The following is a 19927-nucleotide window of genomic DNA, read 5'->3' as shown; positions in this document are numbered from 1 at the left end:
TCAGCCACGGTGACGCTGCACCAAGTGAAGGGTAGATCCATTGTGTATGTTGTAGTTAGAAAGTGTGCACCTTTCTTCAAGTTGATTACTGGCAAAGATCAAAAGTTGTTGGTTTGGTGGGATACCTTCTTTGTCTTGGATTATGGCCATAACATTTTCAATGGAATCAGATGATTCCACTTCCAATGTAATGGTCTTCTTTACGAAGATTTGCATACCACCAAGGAGACGAAACACCACCGTAAAGAGTAGATTCGTTTTTAATGTTGTAATTGGAAAGAGTATGTCCGTCTTTAAGTTGCTTATCGGCAAAGATCAGATGTCGATGGTCTGGTGGGATACCTTCTCTTTCTTGGATCTTGGCTTTTACATTTTCAATGGAATATGATCAATAACATTTTATCTGTTGGTTAAAAAAGCTTGAAAATTTAATAAAAGGCTCCTAGGTTGTTAATTCAAAGGCAGATGAAAAAAATTAAAATCCTTAGTCACAGTTTTTATTTATAAGCATTTAAAGTTCAAATATTGACAAAATACGAAAAAATCACGAAAATTAGCAAATTATTTTGAGTTGAGAATTCATAAAAATTTTGTTTTTAAATCTTAGATTTGAAAATGTAATACAAGATTATCCATAAGTTTGTTTACCTTTATCAAAAAAAAAAAAATGTCTACAAGAAAGTGAAATTAAATTTTTACAAACATTTAATATTCATATTTTTACAACATTTGATATTTACTCGATTTCTCATGTAACGGTTTTCTTATTTTATTGTAATTAAAAAACAAATGACTGTAGATTCTTGAAAATTTCCCTGAATGTAATTATTTTAACTTTCTATACACCATACAATTTTGAAAATATTTTGATTCTTTTTGAGCTGTTTACAGACATTGTCAGTTTTCAATTTTCTTGGTTTTTTTTTCTATAATTATCAATAAAATTTTATTTGTTTAGTAAAAAAACGTGAAAATTTAATTCAAGGCTCCCGATGCATTGCTACAATAGCAGTGGAAAAATATTAAAAATACATAAGCTTAATTTTTTTTTAAATCATTTAAAGTTCAAATTTTAACAACATTTATCAAATTTAAAATTTAATAATTGTTTTGTAGTTAAAAATTTATGAAATGTTCAACTTATATGGCTAAGGATTAAAAATTTAGGTTAGGGTCCACGTAAATAGGTAAATATATAAATTACTTTATTCACAATAATATCATCAAACATACTTAGGAATATCATAAGCTGACTGACCATGTTTACTCAGAACCATTTTTCTTATACAATTATATTATATATCATTGAACTCAAATTTAATACTATCCATTATACATTGACCCACTTGTAACATACTGTACAGCAGAGTAACATCTACTCACCAACTTTTTTTTATACTTTTTTCATGTTCAAATTCAGAGGAATTTACATATGAAGTCAGTTATTTTAAATATTAAAGTGTATGACCATATTGTACTTATAGCTATAACATTAGAATCAGGGCTTGCATTTGAAAAAAAAATTCCGTCTTATGTTATTTAGAATTAAAACGTTATTCAACTTTTGCGTTTATCGTTATTCAGAATTAAAACGTTATCCAAGTTTTGCGTTTATCGTTATTTAAAATAGTGTTAATACCTATTAAATTTAAAAATAATAACTAATGAGGGTAGGCAATGGCCCGGATTCGGAGTATAATAATATAATCAATTCTTAGATTGTTTGCATGAAATAAATGTTTCTACGATACCAATAGACCTTTCAAATAAATAGATTTAAAAATATTTCGTTTTGCGTTATTTTTTGTTCAATGATATTCTATAAATTATGTTTTGCGTTATGTTATGTTTAATTATATATTGATATAAAATATATTTTGTTAATCGTTATGTTTTGTTTTTTGGAATTTAATTCTTTTTGATTTTCGATTTCTGTTATAATTAAGTTTACAAATTTCAATCGTTTTTTTGTCAAATATGACGTTATAATCATAACGTTGTTATAACGTTTGCAAGCCCTGATTAGAATACAATTATTATACTACTACGTTATAAAGTTTTTACAATTCAGAATGTAGGTAATAATATATTGTAATAAAAGAATGTCTGCGCTTGAGTCAATTTTTGTATGTACTTAGTTATTGTGGATAGCTGGTAGTTTTTGTGAAGTGCATCATTACGAACAAACGATGGCGCATTATATATTGTTCTCAAACCTTTGGATTAAAATACTTGTGTTTTGTGTACGTAGGTTTTAGCACAATATTACCCCACACATGAACTGGGTATAAGAGGAATGGTCGTAGGATTTGCTTATATAGCTTGCGAGAACATCTCTAGCTCAATGATGTTTGTCGGTTGATTAATGGATAGGTATGTATCTATAGTATTTTTAGTCTTTGTTAGCCTTGTTGTAGTTTAGAGGTGATATGTATAAATTATAAAACACTTCTAGTGGCTTACATTTTGGTAACGCATTTTATACTGATTTTGAAGTTCTTAATGACTCAATAGCAATTAGCAGTCGTATCAACATAAAATATATGGATTCCACCATTTACTTTACTGATTGCTTATATTAAATTGATGTAATTCATTATGCAATTATTGCCTATTAGTATTGCATTCACTAATTTGGGTGTTTGTAATAAGTAATTAGTAGTAAATAATAATAATTAAAAAAGGTATTATTTTATAGGTTTTATTTATTTTTAATGATATTGTAAACCACTGTGTGACGGGGAGTATAAAACCATTCCCCCGGGGGTTGTTATGATATATGAAAATAAACATAAAATTAAATAAAAAATGTTTAATTACAAATCAATCGTCAAATTTTCGAGAATTTAATGAATTTTATCAACATTTAAATTTTAAATGCTTATATAAGCAATATAATAGTGCATTTGTATCTTCAATATTTTTGAACTGTGATCATAATAATTAATAATTAGCGAGAAACCTTGAATTGTATTATCAAGTTTTTTGACCCAGCAAAATAGTTTTAACAGCCATAATTAGAAAGAAATGAATGAAAATTGAATATTCTCAATGGCTATATTAGTCTAAAAAAAGATAAAATATTTTGAAAATTGTAGCATTTTCAACCATAAAATATATATAAATTGTATAGACAATTGTAATTAAAAAATTTTGTGAAAATATAAAGTATCTATGGTTATTGGTTTTTGAGTTACACAAAAACAATAAATAATTGATTAATGGGAATTCGTTAACTAACCGGTGAGGCGGTGAATATTCAATATCGTAAACATTTTAAATTCAAATTCTTACAATAATGTAATATTACTACGTAATTAAATACATGTAGGTACTCTATAGGTACTTAATAGTTACAAATAAAGATATTAGAAATTTAAAACATTTTGTTGTGTTTACGTAATAAATTTAAGATGAGTAGGTATTATTTATATTTGATAGTATAGCTAGCTAACTATTATAAAAAATAAAAATAAACAACAAATTACCGAAGTATTATTGTTATAGAAAATGATATAATATATTATATGAACTGTTAATATTAAAAAGGCAAGTGGATGTCACTCTGATGTACAGTAGGTTACGAATGTGTTACTGTATAATGGATGATGGTGTTAAAATTAAAAATTAAATTCAATGATAATTGATTGTAATAATCATAAATTGACAATATATTACAATACTAGCTCTAAGTGAAGCTCTGGGAGAGTTGGACTCGCTGAGAGTGGGTACCAATTTTGGAGACAATGTCGTTTGAATTATAAAAGTCGCAAAGGCTGTAAGACGAAAGTTTAGGATTTGTGAGAAGGATTAGTGATATGAATTGGAGATAAGGCTTAGCGCTTTGGCGGGAATGTTTAAAAGTTTGAGCGTCTAGCAATCCGTCACGAACGTTGTAAATGGATAGGCTGGATATGATCTCCAGGATCATCTCCCGTTTCTCCGCTGCTTTTGGTCTTAAAAAAGTGTAGAGTCGATAGGTTTATATGATTGTCTAGCTGTCAGTCATAAAATCACATAGGTAGGCGAAGCGTATATCACCAGGTATGCAATCCACCTGCGGTGGATTGCGGAACCCGTTAGTTGCGTAGATAGGTGAATAATCGAAAAAATAGTTGGACCCCTTGACCGTGTTAGTTGTAAGTGAGTACCGATTTTGGAGACACATTCGAATTATAAATGTCGCACTTATACATATAGAAGGTGATAAGAATTTCTGATATGGCCTGGCTCTTTGGCGGTCTCGTTTCGAAAGTGGGAACGTTTGAAAGTCGAGATTCAGTGTCTAGAAATCTCCCATGGCCCATGAAAACCGGCAATTCAATGATGATACTATCCCCTAGTGTATGTCCGGTGCTTTTTTTGTACGTATAAGAAAATGTTAATTCGAAAATCTGCATGTTAGAGTGTCCAGCAAATCAGTCATTACCCACCTAAGACAAAACAAAAATAAGCGGCGGATAGAGTGGTATGTGCCGTCGCTTGTCCGGTGCTCTTTCTTATGTAAAAAGTGTAAAGTCAAAACCCGAGTTGGATTGTCTAGCAAGTAAGTCATCTCAAGTCAAAATCGATTAACATCCAATTAGCCTAGGTAGGCAATCCGAATTCGTCGGATCGCGGACAATGTGCTACAGCATATCAAGTAGGCAATGCACCTGCGGTGAATTGCAGACCCGACGTTGGGCGGCTATAAGTGAAAACCCTATCACACAACTAACGAAATAATTTACGAAAAATACAAACTATAACTATACAATATAAATACAAACAAATATAATATATTGTACCTATTTATTATAATTCATAAAAAAAATAACATATGTATAGATACATAATATTATATTAACCAATACAATACATATAAACATGTACCTGTAATGTATATATAATTATATCAAAAAAAAAAAAAAAATGCAAAAACCTGCATGTTTAAGTGTTAAGCAAGTCAGTCATCCGACCTAACCGTCTAAGACGAAAAACAAAATGAGCAATCCGTCTACGGCGGATTGAATGGTAGGTATGTGCAGTCGCATGTCCGGTACTTTTTCTTATGTAAAAAGTGTAAAGTCAAAAACCGTGTTGGAGCGTGTTTGTGATGTAAATTACGGTCAAAACTTCAACAATTAAGCTGTGTGTCTACAGAGCGACGAAAACCAATATATTCGATATACATCGATGTAATCGTATATAATTCTATGTATCATAATTCTACACACTGTTTAAACTTTAATTGTATTTTATTCACTTATCTGACCGTTATTATTATTACATTATTATGTATGCTTGAATAATACATTTATTTGTGTTTAATAATACATTTAATTGTGTTTACGTTAAGAAATATACCAGCTACGTTTAATAACCAATATAATTTTAATAAGGACCAAACAATATGTCTACAATCACATAATGCAATATTTATTGAATCAAAAACAAAACAAAAAAAACAGTATTTATTAATTGTGCACTTGTGCGTTGGAACGAAGGCCGACTGACATTTCGTAAACGCAAATTTTTAAGTGTATAAACCGAATTTGCGTAAAAACCGCATATTCACGGGGTTCAAAAGAAATAAACTTAACAAATAGAGCACAAACGGCAATTGAAAAGACGAAACGAAAAGCAATAATAACGACCTACGCTGGCGTCGATTGCGATGGCTATGGACCGATATCGCGTACAAACCACGCAGCTTTTAAAACAAACGAACTATATGTGAAAATGTCTAAAAGTCAAAAAACAGCGTAATAATCGTAACATTTTTCGAAAAAATAAATTAACTTAACTTACTTCTTAAAATGAAAAATTAACTCGTTAATTTTACGTTAATTTAGAAAGAAATTTAGTAAGTTAACAGTTAAGTTAATGAACAGCCAAAATTAACTAGTTAAGTTAAAAAGTTAAAATTAAATTAACTTTTTAACTCATTAATGCCCAGCCTTGCTATATTATGGTCGCTTGGATCGAGGACAATTTCACCGGTCAGGCGAAGGACCGAATGATAGCACCCAATATTATTTTTTTATTTTTTTACCACGGTAATAGTCGTTATTATTGTAAGGGCCGCGGGCACCATGTACCACAGATTGGTTACATTGTGCCCTGGGCCCATAGTATCAGCCAGTACGACCACACCGGCGGCATTTTCTGCGCAGTTGCAGTTTTTGTACGTGCCAGGTGACGTCCGTGATCACGAAATCATCATATCAAAAAGCAATTTAGTGGTGTCGTGAATAATTGAAATGTAAACAAAACCGAATAAATATTAGATAAACATTTTTGTTCATCAAAGTATCAAGGTTAGAATCCATGGTAATATTATGTATGATAATATAGGTATCGTTAAAATTCAAAATATTAAATATTAAATATTGGGTCTAAATAGTGAATTTTTGTTAGCCCAAATGTTTTTATGCATCCTTGGTGGAGAACCAAAATTTAAAAAAATAACTAGAATTAAGTTAGTATATTGTATTATATAATTTTATTTATATTTATCATAAAATAATTAGTTAAAATTTTAATAAAACCTCTATTAGAACGTTTACACAAATAAGTCTTCAAGATTATTATCATCACAGAATTTATCAATCGTCTTTTCACCTGTAAAATAAAATTGCATTAGATTTTTTGATTGTGTTAATTTGATTACCCAACCACAAACTCCTAGATCTCGTTTTTATTATACGTAGATGAATATAAATTTGACCATGCAACATTTTGTTCAATACAAAGCGATTGTAATATTACTTTTACAATGAAAATATTGGAATTTTGTTTACTCGTATGCTTAAAAATAGTTTTTCAATTTCGTTATTTTCATAAATCTTACTTATACTTTTTACTAAGACAGAAAAATGTTATGAAAAGAATTTAAAAAAAACCCTAAAACAAAAATACATTAAGTGCCCAACACGTGACACCCCCCTGTAACGGACTAAATCCGTTTAATCATAACGTATATTAGATAATTAGAAAGATAGTTAAAAGGATAACGAAGAATAATAGATACGTTATTCTAGTATTATACGAGCCATTGGTCAAACAGGTTTACATCCAGGAAAGGGGTGGTGGTCAGCCGAGCGCTTACATTCTCTCAGGCGTCTTATTTTAAAACACAGGTCACGTTTACATTTTAACTTTAAATACAAAAAACCATATCATATATATAATCACATATTTTGAAAATGACAGAATGTGGGTACTTTATAACATATATATTATATACGACACACAGATTATAGGCAAGTACATAGTATCTAATAATCGATATTTGATGTTTCATGTATATTAAAATATATGGCATACAGATAATGACTACGCATTTTCGTATGGACAACGGATAAGTCGATAGACATGGGGAAGGTAGGAGAGTAGGAAGCCTTATAAAACTAGACCCGAAACGGCCTGGATTCAGACGTGATTGACGAGTCTACATATTTTTTTCAAACATCCTAAGTTCTTTCCTCACATCAAGGGTCCTGCTACCTGCACAATAATCTAAGCTATTTTGACCAATAGCTAGTTTATTACACCCAGAACTTTCGTATCAATTCATGTCCCCAGGGATAACCTGTTCTTGTTACGTCATTTACTTGAAAAGTTGAGCTGAAAAAACTATGAGATTATTCTCATACTGTATTATTTTTTTTTTGCGTAGGCATATAACCCACTGGCCAATAATCTACCTTAAAGTATTAACGCTATATTTCAATGCCAGTAAAGCATTTACTGCAGCGATTCTCAAAGTTTTTTTGTTCTTGGAGCACTAAGGAAATTCTACGGAGTCCCACAAATGTGAAATTCTCATAAAATATAAGTAACTCAAGAAAAATTATGCATAAAATATTTGCTTAATAATTTGTTTTCCTATATAATATAATCCCATTGGGATATGGATGAGAGCAAAATTTAAAAAACTTAATTAACGACGTGTGGTTAGTACATGATGGTTTGATGTCGACAAACTGGAAGACCAATCTACAAAAAGTAAATTTTGTAACAAAATCAAGGAAATTTTACAAGGAGAGGGGGAGCAGTAGCTGACGAAGATGTGGATAGGAATCGGCAGTAAATAAGAAGAGACATTAATAGTGTAACGAAAACGATATTAGGAAAGAAAACCTCAAAAACGAAATATTGGTTCAACAGAATCTGTGAAGAAGCTATTGAGAGGAGAAGAGCTGCAAGAAGCAATTGGCTAAATGACACAAATAGTAAACCTTTATTCAATAGATACAAAACTCGTCAAAGAGAAACGAGCAACATACTAAGATGTGAGAAAAGGAAATATCTCCGGAACATGATGGGAAAAGCAGAGTTCGACTATAAAACGCATACAACTAGAGACATGTACAAGCAGATAAATTACCTTGAAGGAGGGAACAAAAAGAAAGAGAGTTCTTAAAAAATGATGACAAGTTGCTAGTTACTTCGAGCAAGGAGATAACTAAAAGATGGAGTGAGTACTTTGACGAGCTATTAAATTGTGATGAACCAGAAGAAGTCTTCAGTTTTGGCCTAGAAACTTGGAATAAACAAGTTTGTCTAGAACCAATATTGGAAGAGATAAAGCTCCAGGTAAAATAGCATAAGAATCACAAGGCACCGACAGAGGATGAAGTTCAAGCTGAACTACTAAAGAATGGAGAAGAGGAACCACTAGTTAAGCTATAGAAACTGATATGCCAGATCTGGCATAAAAAAGGAAGAATGCAAGACTGTAATAGTTACCGAGGCATAGCTTTGCTAAATGTAACATATAAAGTTTTCTTTAACTGTATCTTATCGAGAATAAAAGAAACATCGGAGAACATTATTGGAGATAAGATATGAGGTTTTAGGCCTGAAAGATCAACAACGGACCTAATATTTATTCTTCAACAGATATTCTAAAAGACATAGGAATTTCACAAAGAAATCCGTGTTCTTTTTATTGATTTCAGGAATGAATATGACAATATTCATCGAGAGAGTTTAATTAAAATTATGAAAGAATTCAACTTCCCACAAATATGTATAATATGTATTATGGAAACATTTATTAAAGTCAAAGTAGGAAGTAGTCAAACGGAGCCATTATCAATAAAGTCAGGTTTGAGAAGTGCGACCCTATGTCACCGGTGTTATTTAATGTAGTGCTACAGAAAGTCATTAAAGCAATGCACATTGGACCCAACGAAGGAGTGAAACTGCAGGATTCTTCATTAGGCTCATTGGTGTACGCGGACGATTTAGTACTTATGAAAGAATCACTTAATGTACTGAAATCCCTGTTCAACCGTCTGCAAAATATGGAGTTAAATGTGGGACTACAGATAAACGAACCCAAAACAGAGTACATGGTTATTGGTAGACGAGAAACTGTGGGGATATACCCATCCTTGAATGTAAAAAACTATGTTTTAAATAGAATCAAGCAGTTTAAATACTTAGGGTCAGTTACAACTGAAAATAATAAGATAGCCAAGGAAATTTCAGCAAGGATACTTTCGGGCAATTGGGCTTTCTATGGATTGGTAAAACTCCTACGATCTAGATGTTTATCAAGGGAGCTTAAGATACAGCTATTGCTATATACAGCATTATTGCGTCCAGTTATTATTTATAGAGCGGAAACGTGGCCACTACGAAAAGAAGAGGAAAATAATCTGGCAGTATGGGAAAGAAAAATTTAATTCAGATATGTGCAGTATCCACCGATCCCTTATATTACAATTGCGGAGCCCTAGTATTACGCGGAACATAATTGTTTATGTTTTTTTTTCTTACGAAAATCGCTGATTTACTGGATCGTTGCCTTATTCAGTCACTAAATGGAGCAGGTGGGTCAACACCACTTACCCAAATTATTATTTTGTATTTAATTATTATAATATATATTCAATATTGCATTCAAACACAATATTCTTGTTTTACGATCAGTCATGAGCACGTACGTTGCGCCAGCCCGGCCCATTTCGAAATTTTGGAAAATTTTTTCACCAATATTTAGCATGCAATTAGCATGAATTTGCACGACTAAAATTAGAATTTGCATGATATTGGTTTAACGGTTAAATCCAAAATTTGATGAGCCGGGCTGGCGCAACGTTGCGCTAGCCCGGCACAAAAGAAAAAATATAGATATCGAATATTTAAATATACCAATATTTAGCACGCCATTCGCATGGATTCGCACGACTGTCCCCGGAATTCGCACGACATTTTTTTACGGTTAAAAAACAATTTTAGTGTTTTTACCGTTGCGCCAGCCCGGCCCATTATATAAATTCTGCGAATTTTGGGACTTTGACTATACCAATATTTAGCACGCCATTCGCATGAATTCGCACGACTGTCCCCGGAATTCGCACGACATTTTTTTACGGTTAAAAAACAATTTTAGTTGTAATACATAGTAAATATTTTTACTTAACAATTTTTAATTATAAATAAAATACTTTGTTTGTTTTAATATACGACGTAATAACAGTCACATTCACAGTAAATTATAAATAAAATAATATTTGTTTCTATTATTTATCAGGCTTTTTTTTTATATTTAATCTAAACTGCTCATCATAATAAGTATTTGAGAAAAAACACAGAACGCATGAAAAATTTGAATAAGAAGTCACCCAATAGTGAACCTCTGTTTGAAGAGTAAATGAGGAAAAAACAGTGAAGGAAATATTGAAGAGAGAAGAGACAAGGAGAAGAGAATTGAGATTAATTTAAGACCACAGTTGTTGAAGATCATTAGACCAAATTGGTTTTACTTTTAACAATGATTCCAAACTGTTTTTTTTAGGGCGAGACCGAAATATTTAACTGTTCCGAGGCGTTTCTACACGACAGTTCATATTTTGTCTAATGATGGTCATGCGTAGGGTTATTGTGTCTAAAAGTTTTTGGTCGTCAACTTCCAACTGAGTGTAATTACTAATTAATATATTATTTCTAATCATCTATAACCGAAAACGTTTAGAAGAAGAAAAAATATTTTCATAATTACATTGAAATATTTCAAGAAGAGTGAAATTTTCAATTTCGAAATATTTCAAATGAAAAATTTCAATTGAAATATTTCAAATTCAGAACCATAGTCATACGTATCATAACCTAACCTAACCGTAGTCCTCCCTCAAAAATAATAGGTACTTCCAGCACGTCCGCACAAAAAAAAAACCCACCTAGTAAAATATTTAAACATAAATAGTTTTAATAACCTATCATGTATATTATAAATTAGTACAATAATAAATCGAAAATAAATGAATTTCAAGTTATTTTTTGCTGGTAATAATTTAACTTATAATTTTGTTTGGATAATATTACTCTATAATATAGTTTATGCATATGAACGATTTTATAACATATTAAGATGATCTATACTATAAAGGGTCGTTCAGTGCAAGTTAAAACATTTTAATATTTTATCGATGATGAATGATGATTGTTTATATTCTTCATACCTGCATATTATATTTCAAAAAATATAAATATTTTTTTTTTTTATTATGGGTTGAGGCTTCGACAAATAAGGTCATATCATGCTAATATAAATAGTGTGGTACGAAAACAGTATCATAATCGCAAAATTCGCAAAATTTCTATTACGGGCCGGGCTGGCGCAACGGTAAAAACACTAAAATTGTTTTTTAACCGTAAAAAAATGTCGTGCGAATTCCGGGGACAGTCGTGCGAATTCATGCAAATGGCGTGCTAAATATTGGCCGTATCATAATCGCAAATATCCCAAAATTTCTATTACGGGCCGGGCTGGCGCAACGGTAAAAACACTAAAATTGTTTTTTAACCGTAAAAAAATGTCGTGCGAATTCCGGGGACAGTCGTGCGAATTCATGCGAATGGCGTGCTAAATATTGGTATAGTCAAAGTCCCAAAATTCGCAGAATTTATATAATGGGCCGGGCTGGCGCAATGGTAAAAACGCTAAAATTGTTTTTTAACCGTAAAAAAATGTCGTGCGAATTCCGGGGACAGTCGTGCGAATTCATGCGAATGGCGTGCTAAATATTGGTATAGTCAAAGTCCCAAAATTCGCAGAATTTATATAATGGGCCGGGCTGGCGCAACGGTAAAAACACTAAAATTGTTTTTTAACCGTAAAAAAATGTCGTGCGAATTCTGGGGACAGTCGTGCGAATCCATGCGAATGGCGTGCTAAATATTGGTATATTTAAATATTCGATATCTATATTTTTTCTTTTGTGCCGGGCTAGCGCAACGTTGCGCCAGCCCGGCTCATCAAATTTTGGATTTAACCGTTAAACCAATATCATGCAAATTCTAATTTTAGTCGTGCAAATTCATGCTAATTGCATGCTAAATATTGGTGAAAAAATTTTCCAAAATTTCGAAATGGGCCGGGCTGGCGCAACGTACGTGTCATGAGCTCTGTTTGACATCGATTATTTAGGCATTAGATAGTTACTATTAGGTACAGTCTTTAAAATCATTTTCAATTTTTAATATACACTTATTAGTTATTATACATACTATTCCTTTGTTTTTCTAATAATTCTGTAAAAATAAACTACACTTTGACAGTTTTCAATTTGATTTTGGTTTATCTACATTCTAAATTATAAATCAGGAACTACTTAGTATAGGTTAGGTCAATATTCAATATATTCAACAAATTATTCATCAGGTGAAATATTTTAATTGAACGAAAGCGAAACAAAGTACATGATAGTATCACGCAGGATCCATAGTCACAGTCAGTTGAAACTGAAATATTGTTACTAGGTATTATAGAGAGAATCATAGAGCTGTACATATTCTGTTTTTGATGTTAACTTTTGAATATTACCAAGAATAATGGACAAATTCATACAATAATATTTATAATTTATTATGTATATTATGTTCATTGTTTGACCACTTGCAATTTATAAAAAAATATTTAAATAATTAAATATAATATACCTAATTATAGTTAAATTTTTTTTTTATCAATGAAATATATTTATTAGTGGGTCACGAATATTTTGATTGTGTTTATGAGGCCCTAAATTTTTTTGACCCAAAACTATCTTAACACAGGCTTGAGTCTTCGAGGCACATATCATTGGGTATATATGTATATCCTTAAGAACCTATGTACCATATTTCAGAACCATAAGTGAGATTTACTTAGTCGTGGACATAAACATTATTGCTTTATTATATACATTGATTATGTTATTGAAAAAGTATTATGCAACAAGTATTTTGACTTGGCCTGATTCATAAAGTACCTATATATATACTATATTCTATTCTATACGTACACTACCTACTGTAATGAAAACATAAAATAAAAAATGTTTACACTTTGGAATATTATTAAAAACTTGAATTTAATATAATTATAGATGTGTGTGTGTAAGTGTGTGCCTATTTTAATATGCAGTTATTCTTTATTTCAAAGTTGTATAGTATAAACATTTTTGATTGTATGTTGTATTCTCTACATGAATCAAAATAATGAATAGTTGATAAATTAAATTTCATTTTAAAGTTTATATCAATTAGTATACTTTTTTCAATAAAAGCATGTATTAATAATCTTTATGGTGAAAAACTAAAACCAATGGTTATAAAAACATTTAACATTAAAATAAATTGAATACAATTATATACGTACTAAACGCTACTGCAACTACGAAAAGATAAATAATAGTAGTTAGTTATAATGTGATATTATTTTATTTTAAAAGGTTAAAAAAAAATTAAAAATACAAAAAACACGTACTTATTTTTTCTATAATTAAAATAATAAACATATTATTTAATAAATATATATTATAGTAATATTATACCTTATGATTCACAGTCGAATAAATATATTATAGAATATAGGACAATGACCTAATAGGTATACCTTCTACAAAATATTTCATTACGTAAAATTTTGAAACAATTTATCGCTCCTTGCCTGATTTAAATTTATGTTAATGATATATCTGTTTGATTCAAAATGTATCGACATTTAATATAAGATTATCCATAAGTTATTACAGAAATTTAAAAAAAAATGTGTGGAAGTGGGTGTTGCTAAGCTGTACAGCGTAGGTTAACAAGTGGCCCACTGCAATGGATGGTGTTAAATTTGAAATCAATGATATAATATCATTGTATAAGAAAAACGATTCTGAGCGAAGACAATAAGTCAAGCTTTTTGACCCAACAAATTAAATTTGACTAACATTTATAGAAATAGAAAACTAAAAAAATTGAAAATTGAAAATGTCCGGTAACAGATCAAAATAAGTCAAAGTATTTTGAACATTTTATGGTGTTCAGAAAATGCTAATATAAACATTCAGTGAACATTTCATGTATCTACGGTCATTTGTTTTAGAATGACACCAAAAACTAAAATCGATGTTGGCAAAAACCGATGTTGCGTAAAAATTCCTATTTTTCATAATTTGTTTGTTGTTTTTCTTGGCACATTGGAAAAATATTGGGAATTTTGACCTTCCCAATTCATAAAATAGATTAATTTTCCCATAGAAAAAGATAAGTACTGAAGTTAAAAATCAAAACATTATTACACATAAAAAAAAAAATAAAAAGACTCATCATTGTAAAATTATTACATTTATCTCTCCGCTCAGAATCTAAAAAAGGTGGACATCTGGGTGCCACTCTGCTGTGCAGTAGTTGTCAAGTATGTCATTGAAATTGATGTAAGGTTTGAATTCAATGATAAATCATTGTATACGAAAAACAATTCTGCGCTGAGACGGTGTATCAGCCTACCATACTTGTATTAATGATAAAGTTCAATAGTTCATAAAAATCAAAAATATTTCATAGCTATTATAACATTATTTTTGGTAAACTAAAATTGTTAAAATTTTGATGAATTATGTTAAAATTTAAACTCTAAATGCTTGAGTATACTTCAGTGCTTTAGGTTCGTTTTACAGAAGTTTATTTTACTCAACTAGAACAGCTCCAAAAGAAACTTTCAAACTCAGTATCGCTTATACTAAATATATTTTATGTTAGGTATACACCATTATCTGCATGACCATCAGCCAGTAATACATAAGCAAGGTGTTGTTCCCTTAGTGGCTTAGTCTATAGTAGAGATGTAGAGTCAAGGTTAACTTTTAAATTTTAAGTATATCAATTGATGGACGTATAATAGTTAGATACTCTTAGGCATTGGTCACACTACGCCCGATATTGGCCGATTCGAGACCGTCAAATTCGTCCGATTTTTCGGGTTCATTTATCGGCCGAATTTTCTGGTCTCACTACACCCGTCATCGGTCGAATATACACATCCGTTTGAATATATTGTAATATGCCTCATTCGTTGTTCAGTAGTTGTATGAAATGGAAGTAATCAACCAACTTTATTTTTTGGAAACCAGTCCTGTTCTAAAGTATTTACTTTTCAGTGAAAAAGTACAAAGGCAATGGTGGGTCAACAGAATATTTGAAGAAAGGGAAAAATATGGTGAATTTCACACGCTTTTCCCACAACTTTTAAAACAGCCAATCAAATTTTTTGAATATATGAGGGTATCACCTGAAACCTTTTTTTATATTTTGGAAAAAATTCGTCCATACATAGAAAAGTATTGCAGTTTCAGAAAATGCATAATTCCAGAAGAAAGACTTGTAGTAGCTTTAAGGTAAATATTATTATTTATATTAGTATTAGTATTATTGTTAATAGGTAATCATTACTTAATATTTTTCAATTAATATATAAAATAACTAATATGAAATGAGATAATTATAATTTTCCGAGGCTATAATTACGTTTTTTTTTTTTTACACAAATTTAATATAACCTGAATAAAGTTATTGAACAAATAGATCAGTATAAAATAGTAAAAAAGTTTTATTGAACAAATTGATAAGAATAAAATAATGAAAACAACTTTTATTGAACAACTTAATAAAAAAACAACGTTTCGTACTTTCAGTTTAAAAAAAAATAATACATACCTTTTTAATATTATAGTAAAAAATTAACTTGCTTATAAAATATACATTTTTTTTTATTCGTTATTAATGTTTTGCCAAGAAGATAAACATGTATTATCTACAGCTGTAGGATTTAAGTTTGTTTGACCACAAGGAATAGTGTTCTTAATATTAGACTGGCAATTTGATGAAGAATATTCGGGCTGATTCATATAGTATGAGGGAATCGATGAATTGACAAAGAATGTTGAAGGAGTAAAAGTATTACTTGATCCAGTGGTATTTTCAGTTTGTTCTGCCATTACAACATTTTGAAGTTTAATCCTTACAGCTAACTTTCTGTGTTTTGGTATTTCTCTTAAATGAGGCAACAAACTCATAAGGAAATAAAAATCTTCATCTTCATCATTTTTTTTTTTTTTGTGAATTTGCCTGTATCGTATTGAACTGTAGAAGTTTTTGTTTTTCGATTGCTAGTAAATCTTGCATCACATCATTTCTTCCCTTCTTTTTTTTTGACGATGGTCCTTCTTCAAAAGATAAAATACCAGACGATGGATTTTCAGTATGTTTTTCAGAAAAACTTGTTTCATCAAAATCATTCACGACATCAATGGACGAATTACATGGTGAATTTGGAAAGCTCTCTTGTTCATCAATTTGAGTTTTTGATTGTTCTACTATGTTTCCCACCATTTTTCTAGGAGTTATATTATCCTTTAAAAAATATAACGACTCAAAATATTTCCACTGAGATTCAACAGCTTCTTCTTCTAATCCTGATCCTGTGGGACGTTTTAATTTTTTAAATTCTTTCCTAAATGTATCTCTCAAACTTGCCCATTTAGTCTTTAAAATGTCACCTATGTAAAAAAAAAAAAAATTAGCCTACTAAATGTTTATACATATTATAATTATATTATATTATATTTGTATTTTTATTACTTCTTAGTTGTTTTTATTTACGGCATCCGTGCGGTAAGTTGAATTAATATTATAAAATTTTAGAAAATAAGTAAAATCATTATTCTTGGTTATTTAATACATAATTTCGTTCAAAATTGAACTTCAAATAACTAAAAAAAAAACTGTGTTCGTGTATATTTTTAGATTTTTTGATTATGGAAATAACTACTTATACCTACGGAGAACTTTGTTTTAAATGTTCAATCCTTAACTACAAAATTTGAACATCTTATAAATTTTTAATTACAAAATAATTATTAAATTTTAAATTTGATAAATATTGTCAATATTTTGAACTTCAAATTCTTATAAAAAAAATAATGTCTATGTATTTTTAATATTTTCAACTATACTATTGTAGCAATATATCAGGAGTCTTGAAGGCTTTTTGGCCCAACACATAAAATTTTATTGATATTTATAAAAAAAAACTAATAAAATTGGAAACTGAAAATGTCCCTAAACAGTTCAAAACAAATGATAATATTTTGATCGAATTTTATCATGTATAGATAATGCCAATTAAACAACCAGTAAAAATTTCTTTTATTTGAAACATTTACCTCCACACCACCAATCAAAAAAAAAATAAATAATTTGGTTTATATCATAAAAACTTTTCAGTCTAACCATTGTGATCTGCAATTAGTATAATGTAAGTATATTACATGTATAAATGCATGCACACATGAAAATAAATAATTACGTAATATTTAATAAAGATTTAATCATTTAAATGTACTTTTTTGAGTAGATTCGTGGAATAATCTGCATAGACATAAAATACTCAAAATTGCAATTTTTAATAGGTCCCATCGAACAAGATACTGAAGTTGAAACCGAAACATTATTTCGACTATACTTATCGTATACACACACAAAAATTTTTTTAAAAAAATTAAATAAATAACACACATCATCATTGTTAAATCAATAAATTCATTGCTCCGCTCAGAATCTAAAACTACAAAAAAAATTTATTCTTAAAGTTAAAAAAGTTTAAAAATGTAATACAAGGTTTCTCACACAAATTTTTAAGTACAATAGCAGTTTAAACATTAAAAATACATAATATTATATATGCATGTACATGCATAATGTATATCATTATTTTTTATTTTTTCAAGTTCAAATTTAGTATTGCCATAAACATATTATTCCTGGGTACTTGAAACTTTTAGAAGTTCTTTAATTTGTTTTGCCAATAATTGCTTATTTTTTTTCAAGGAAATGTATGTTTATTTATTTGTATTTTTTAGGTATCTATCTACAGGCACATCTTATCGAGCGTTGTCATTTTCATTCCGTATGGCCCATAATACAATTGGTAAAATTATCTACGAGACTTGTAATGCTATTTGGGAGGTTTTTTCTAGCATTCATATGCCGTTCCCAAGCACTGAATTATTTGAACAAATTGCCTATGATTTTGAGAACTGTATTGGATGTATTGACTCAAAACATATTCGTATAAAATGCCCAAATAACTCTGGTTCGATGTTTTATAATTACAAAGGTTACTTTTCTGTCCACTTACAAGGAGTCTGTGATGCCAAATATAAATTTATATCGGTTGATATAGGAGCATACGGACGACAGAGCGATAGTGGAATATTTACCGAATCAAATATTTTTAAAAATTTGGAAGCTAAATCCTTTAATGTACCTAATTACAGACCATTACCGAACACAACTACTCCAATGCCATTTGTTCTATTGGGTGATCAAGGATATCCACTGAAAGAGTATCTATTAAGACCCTATCCATTCGATAAAAATTTGGATTCGGCAAAAGAAACATTTAATTACCGTTTGAGCAAAGCTCGGCGTATGATTGAATGCACTTTTGGAATTTTGGTATCGAAATGGAGATGTTTAAAAACCGAACTTCAAATGAACCCGGAACATGTTGATATAGTTATTAAGACTATATGTTTGTTGCATAATATTATCATCGATAAAGAAGGTATAGATGAAACACTACTGGAGCAGGTTCGTCGTGACCCAACTATAAACTCAGAAACACATTCAGTATCTAGACGCAATAACAGATCAAGAACGGAAGCATACATAATACGTGATACTTTTAAAGATTATTTCACAACTGTTGGAGCTATAAAATAAAAGTAACAATTGTTAAATTGTACCTATAATAATATTATATAATTATTCATAACCTAAATTTGTATTTTATTTATTATCTATTTATCAAATTTAATTCAGATTTACCACCATCACAATATTAATAATAATAATAATAAACAATAATCTCAATTACAATATTTTATTAATTTTCAAATTAAATTTATGTATTTACATTTTTATATTTACTTACCTTTGACCTGCATTTCTTTTTCAATTTCCTGCCACAATTTCCTGGTTATATCTCTATTATGGTGTTTTTTGCTTGTAGAATCCCATATAGGTTCTCTTTCAAAAACTAAACTAATTAGTCGTTCGCAATCAACCATTATTTCAAAATTCAAAGATACGTATTTTAAATAAAACACAGGCAATGAAACACAAAACTATCGACGTACGACGTACCGTCTTCTTACTAGTGTTTGATGTAAATGAATAATAATACTAATAATAATAATTGTTCAACTATATTGGTATTATTTCGGATTGGTAGACGATGCGCAGGAAATATCCATTTTCGGATTCAAACGGCCGATAAAAACAAATAATATTGTTTTTGCCCGTTAACGGTCGTATACGGCCGAATTATTCTGAACTAGTGTGACCATTATAAATAGATTCAATTGAATTAATATATTCGGCCGTATACGGCCGAATTCGGCCGATATCGGGTGTAGTGTGACCAATACCTCACTCTAGAATCTCCAAAATCAATTTTAAAACCACCATATTTACAGAAATGACAACGTACCTATTGAATCTGAAATAAATAATAAATTATTGTTATTAAATATAAATTAATTCATACTATTTTTATGGTAAATTATTTTTAATATATTATATAAAATAAACATTTTAGTCTATAACTCTATAAACA

General features: G+C 29.7%; 1 protein-coding gene and 1 pseudogene across 1 annotated transcript; both read right to left on the bottom strand.

Moving 5' to 3' along the window:
- LOC132947777 (polyubiquitin-like) lies at nt 1-385 on the bottom strand (the record flags this gene model as incomplete). The annotated part of the gene is given in 2 exon segments (XM_061018014.1): nt 1-240; nt 242-385. Coding segments are annotated over 2 exon segments (384 nt in total), but the record flags the coding sequence as incomplete, so codon positions are not given.
- Nucleotides 386-16016: 15631 nt separating this feature from the next.
- On the bottom strand, nt 16017-19352 carry LOC132946213 (uncharacterized; annotated as a pseudogene).
- Nucleotides 19353-19927: the final 575 nt, after the last annotated feature.

This window comes from Metopolophium dirhodum, chromosome 6, assembly GCF_019925205.1.
Source record: "Metopolophium dirhodum isolate CAU chromosome 6, ASM1992520v1, whole genome shotgun sequence".
In the NCBI taxonomy this organism is placed as follows: domain Eukaryota; kingdom Metazoa; phylum Arthropoda; class Insecta; order Hemiptera; family Aphididae; genus Metopolophium; species Metopolophium dirhodum.
Note: the sequence above shows the minus strand (reverse complement) of the source record. Positions and strands in the feature narration are given on the sequence as shown.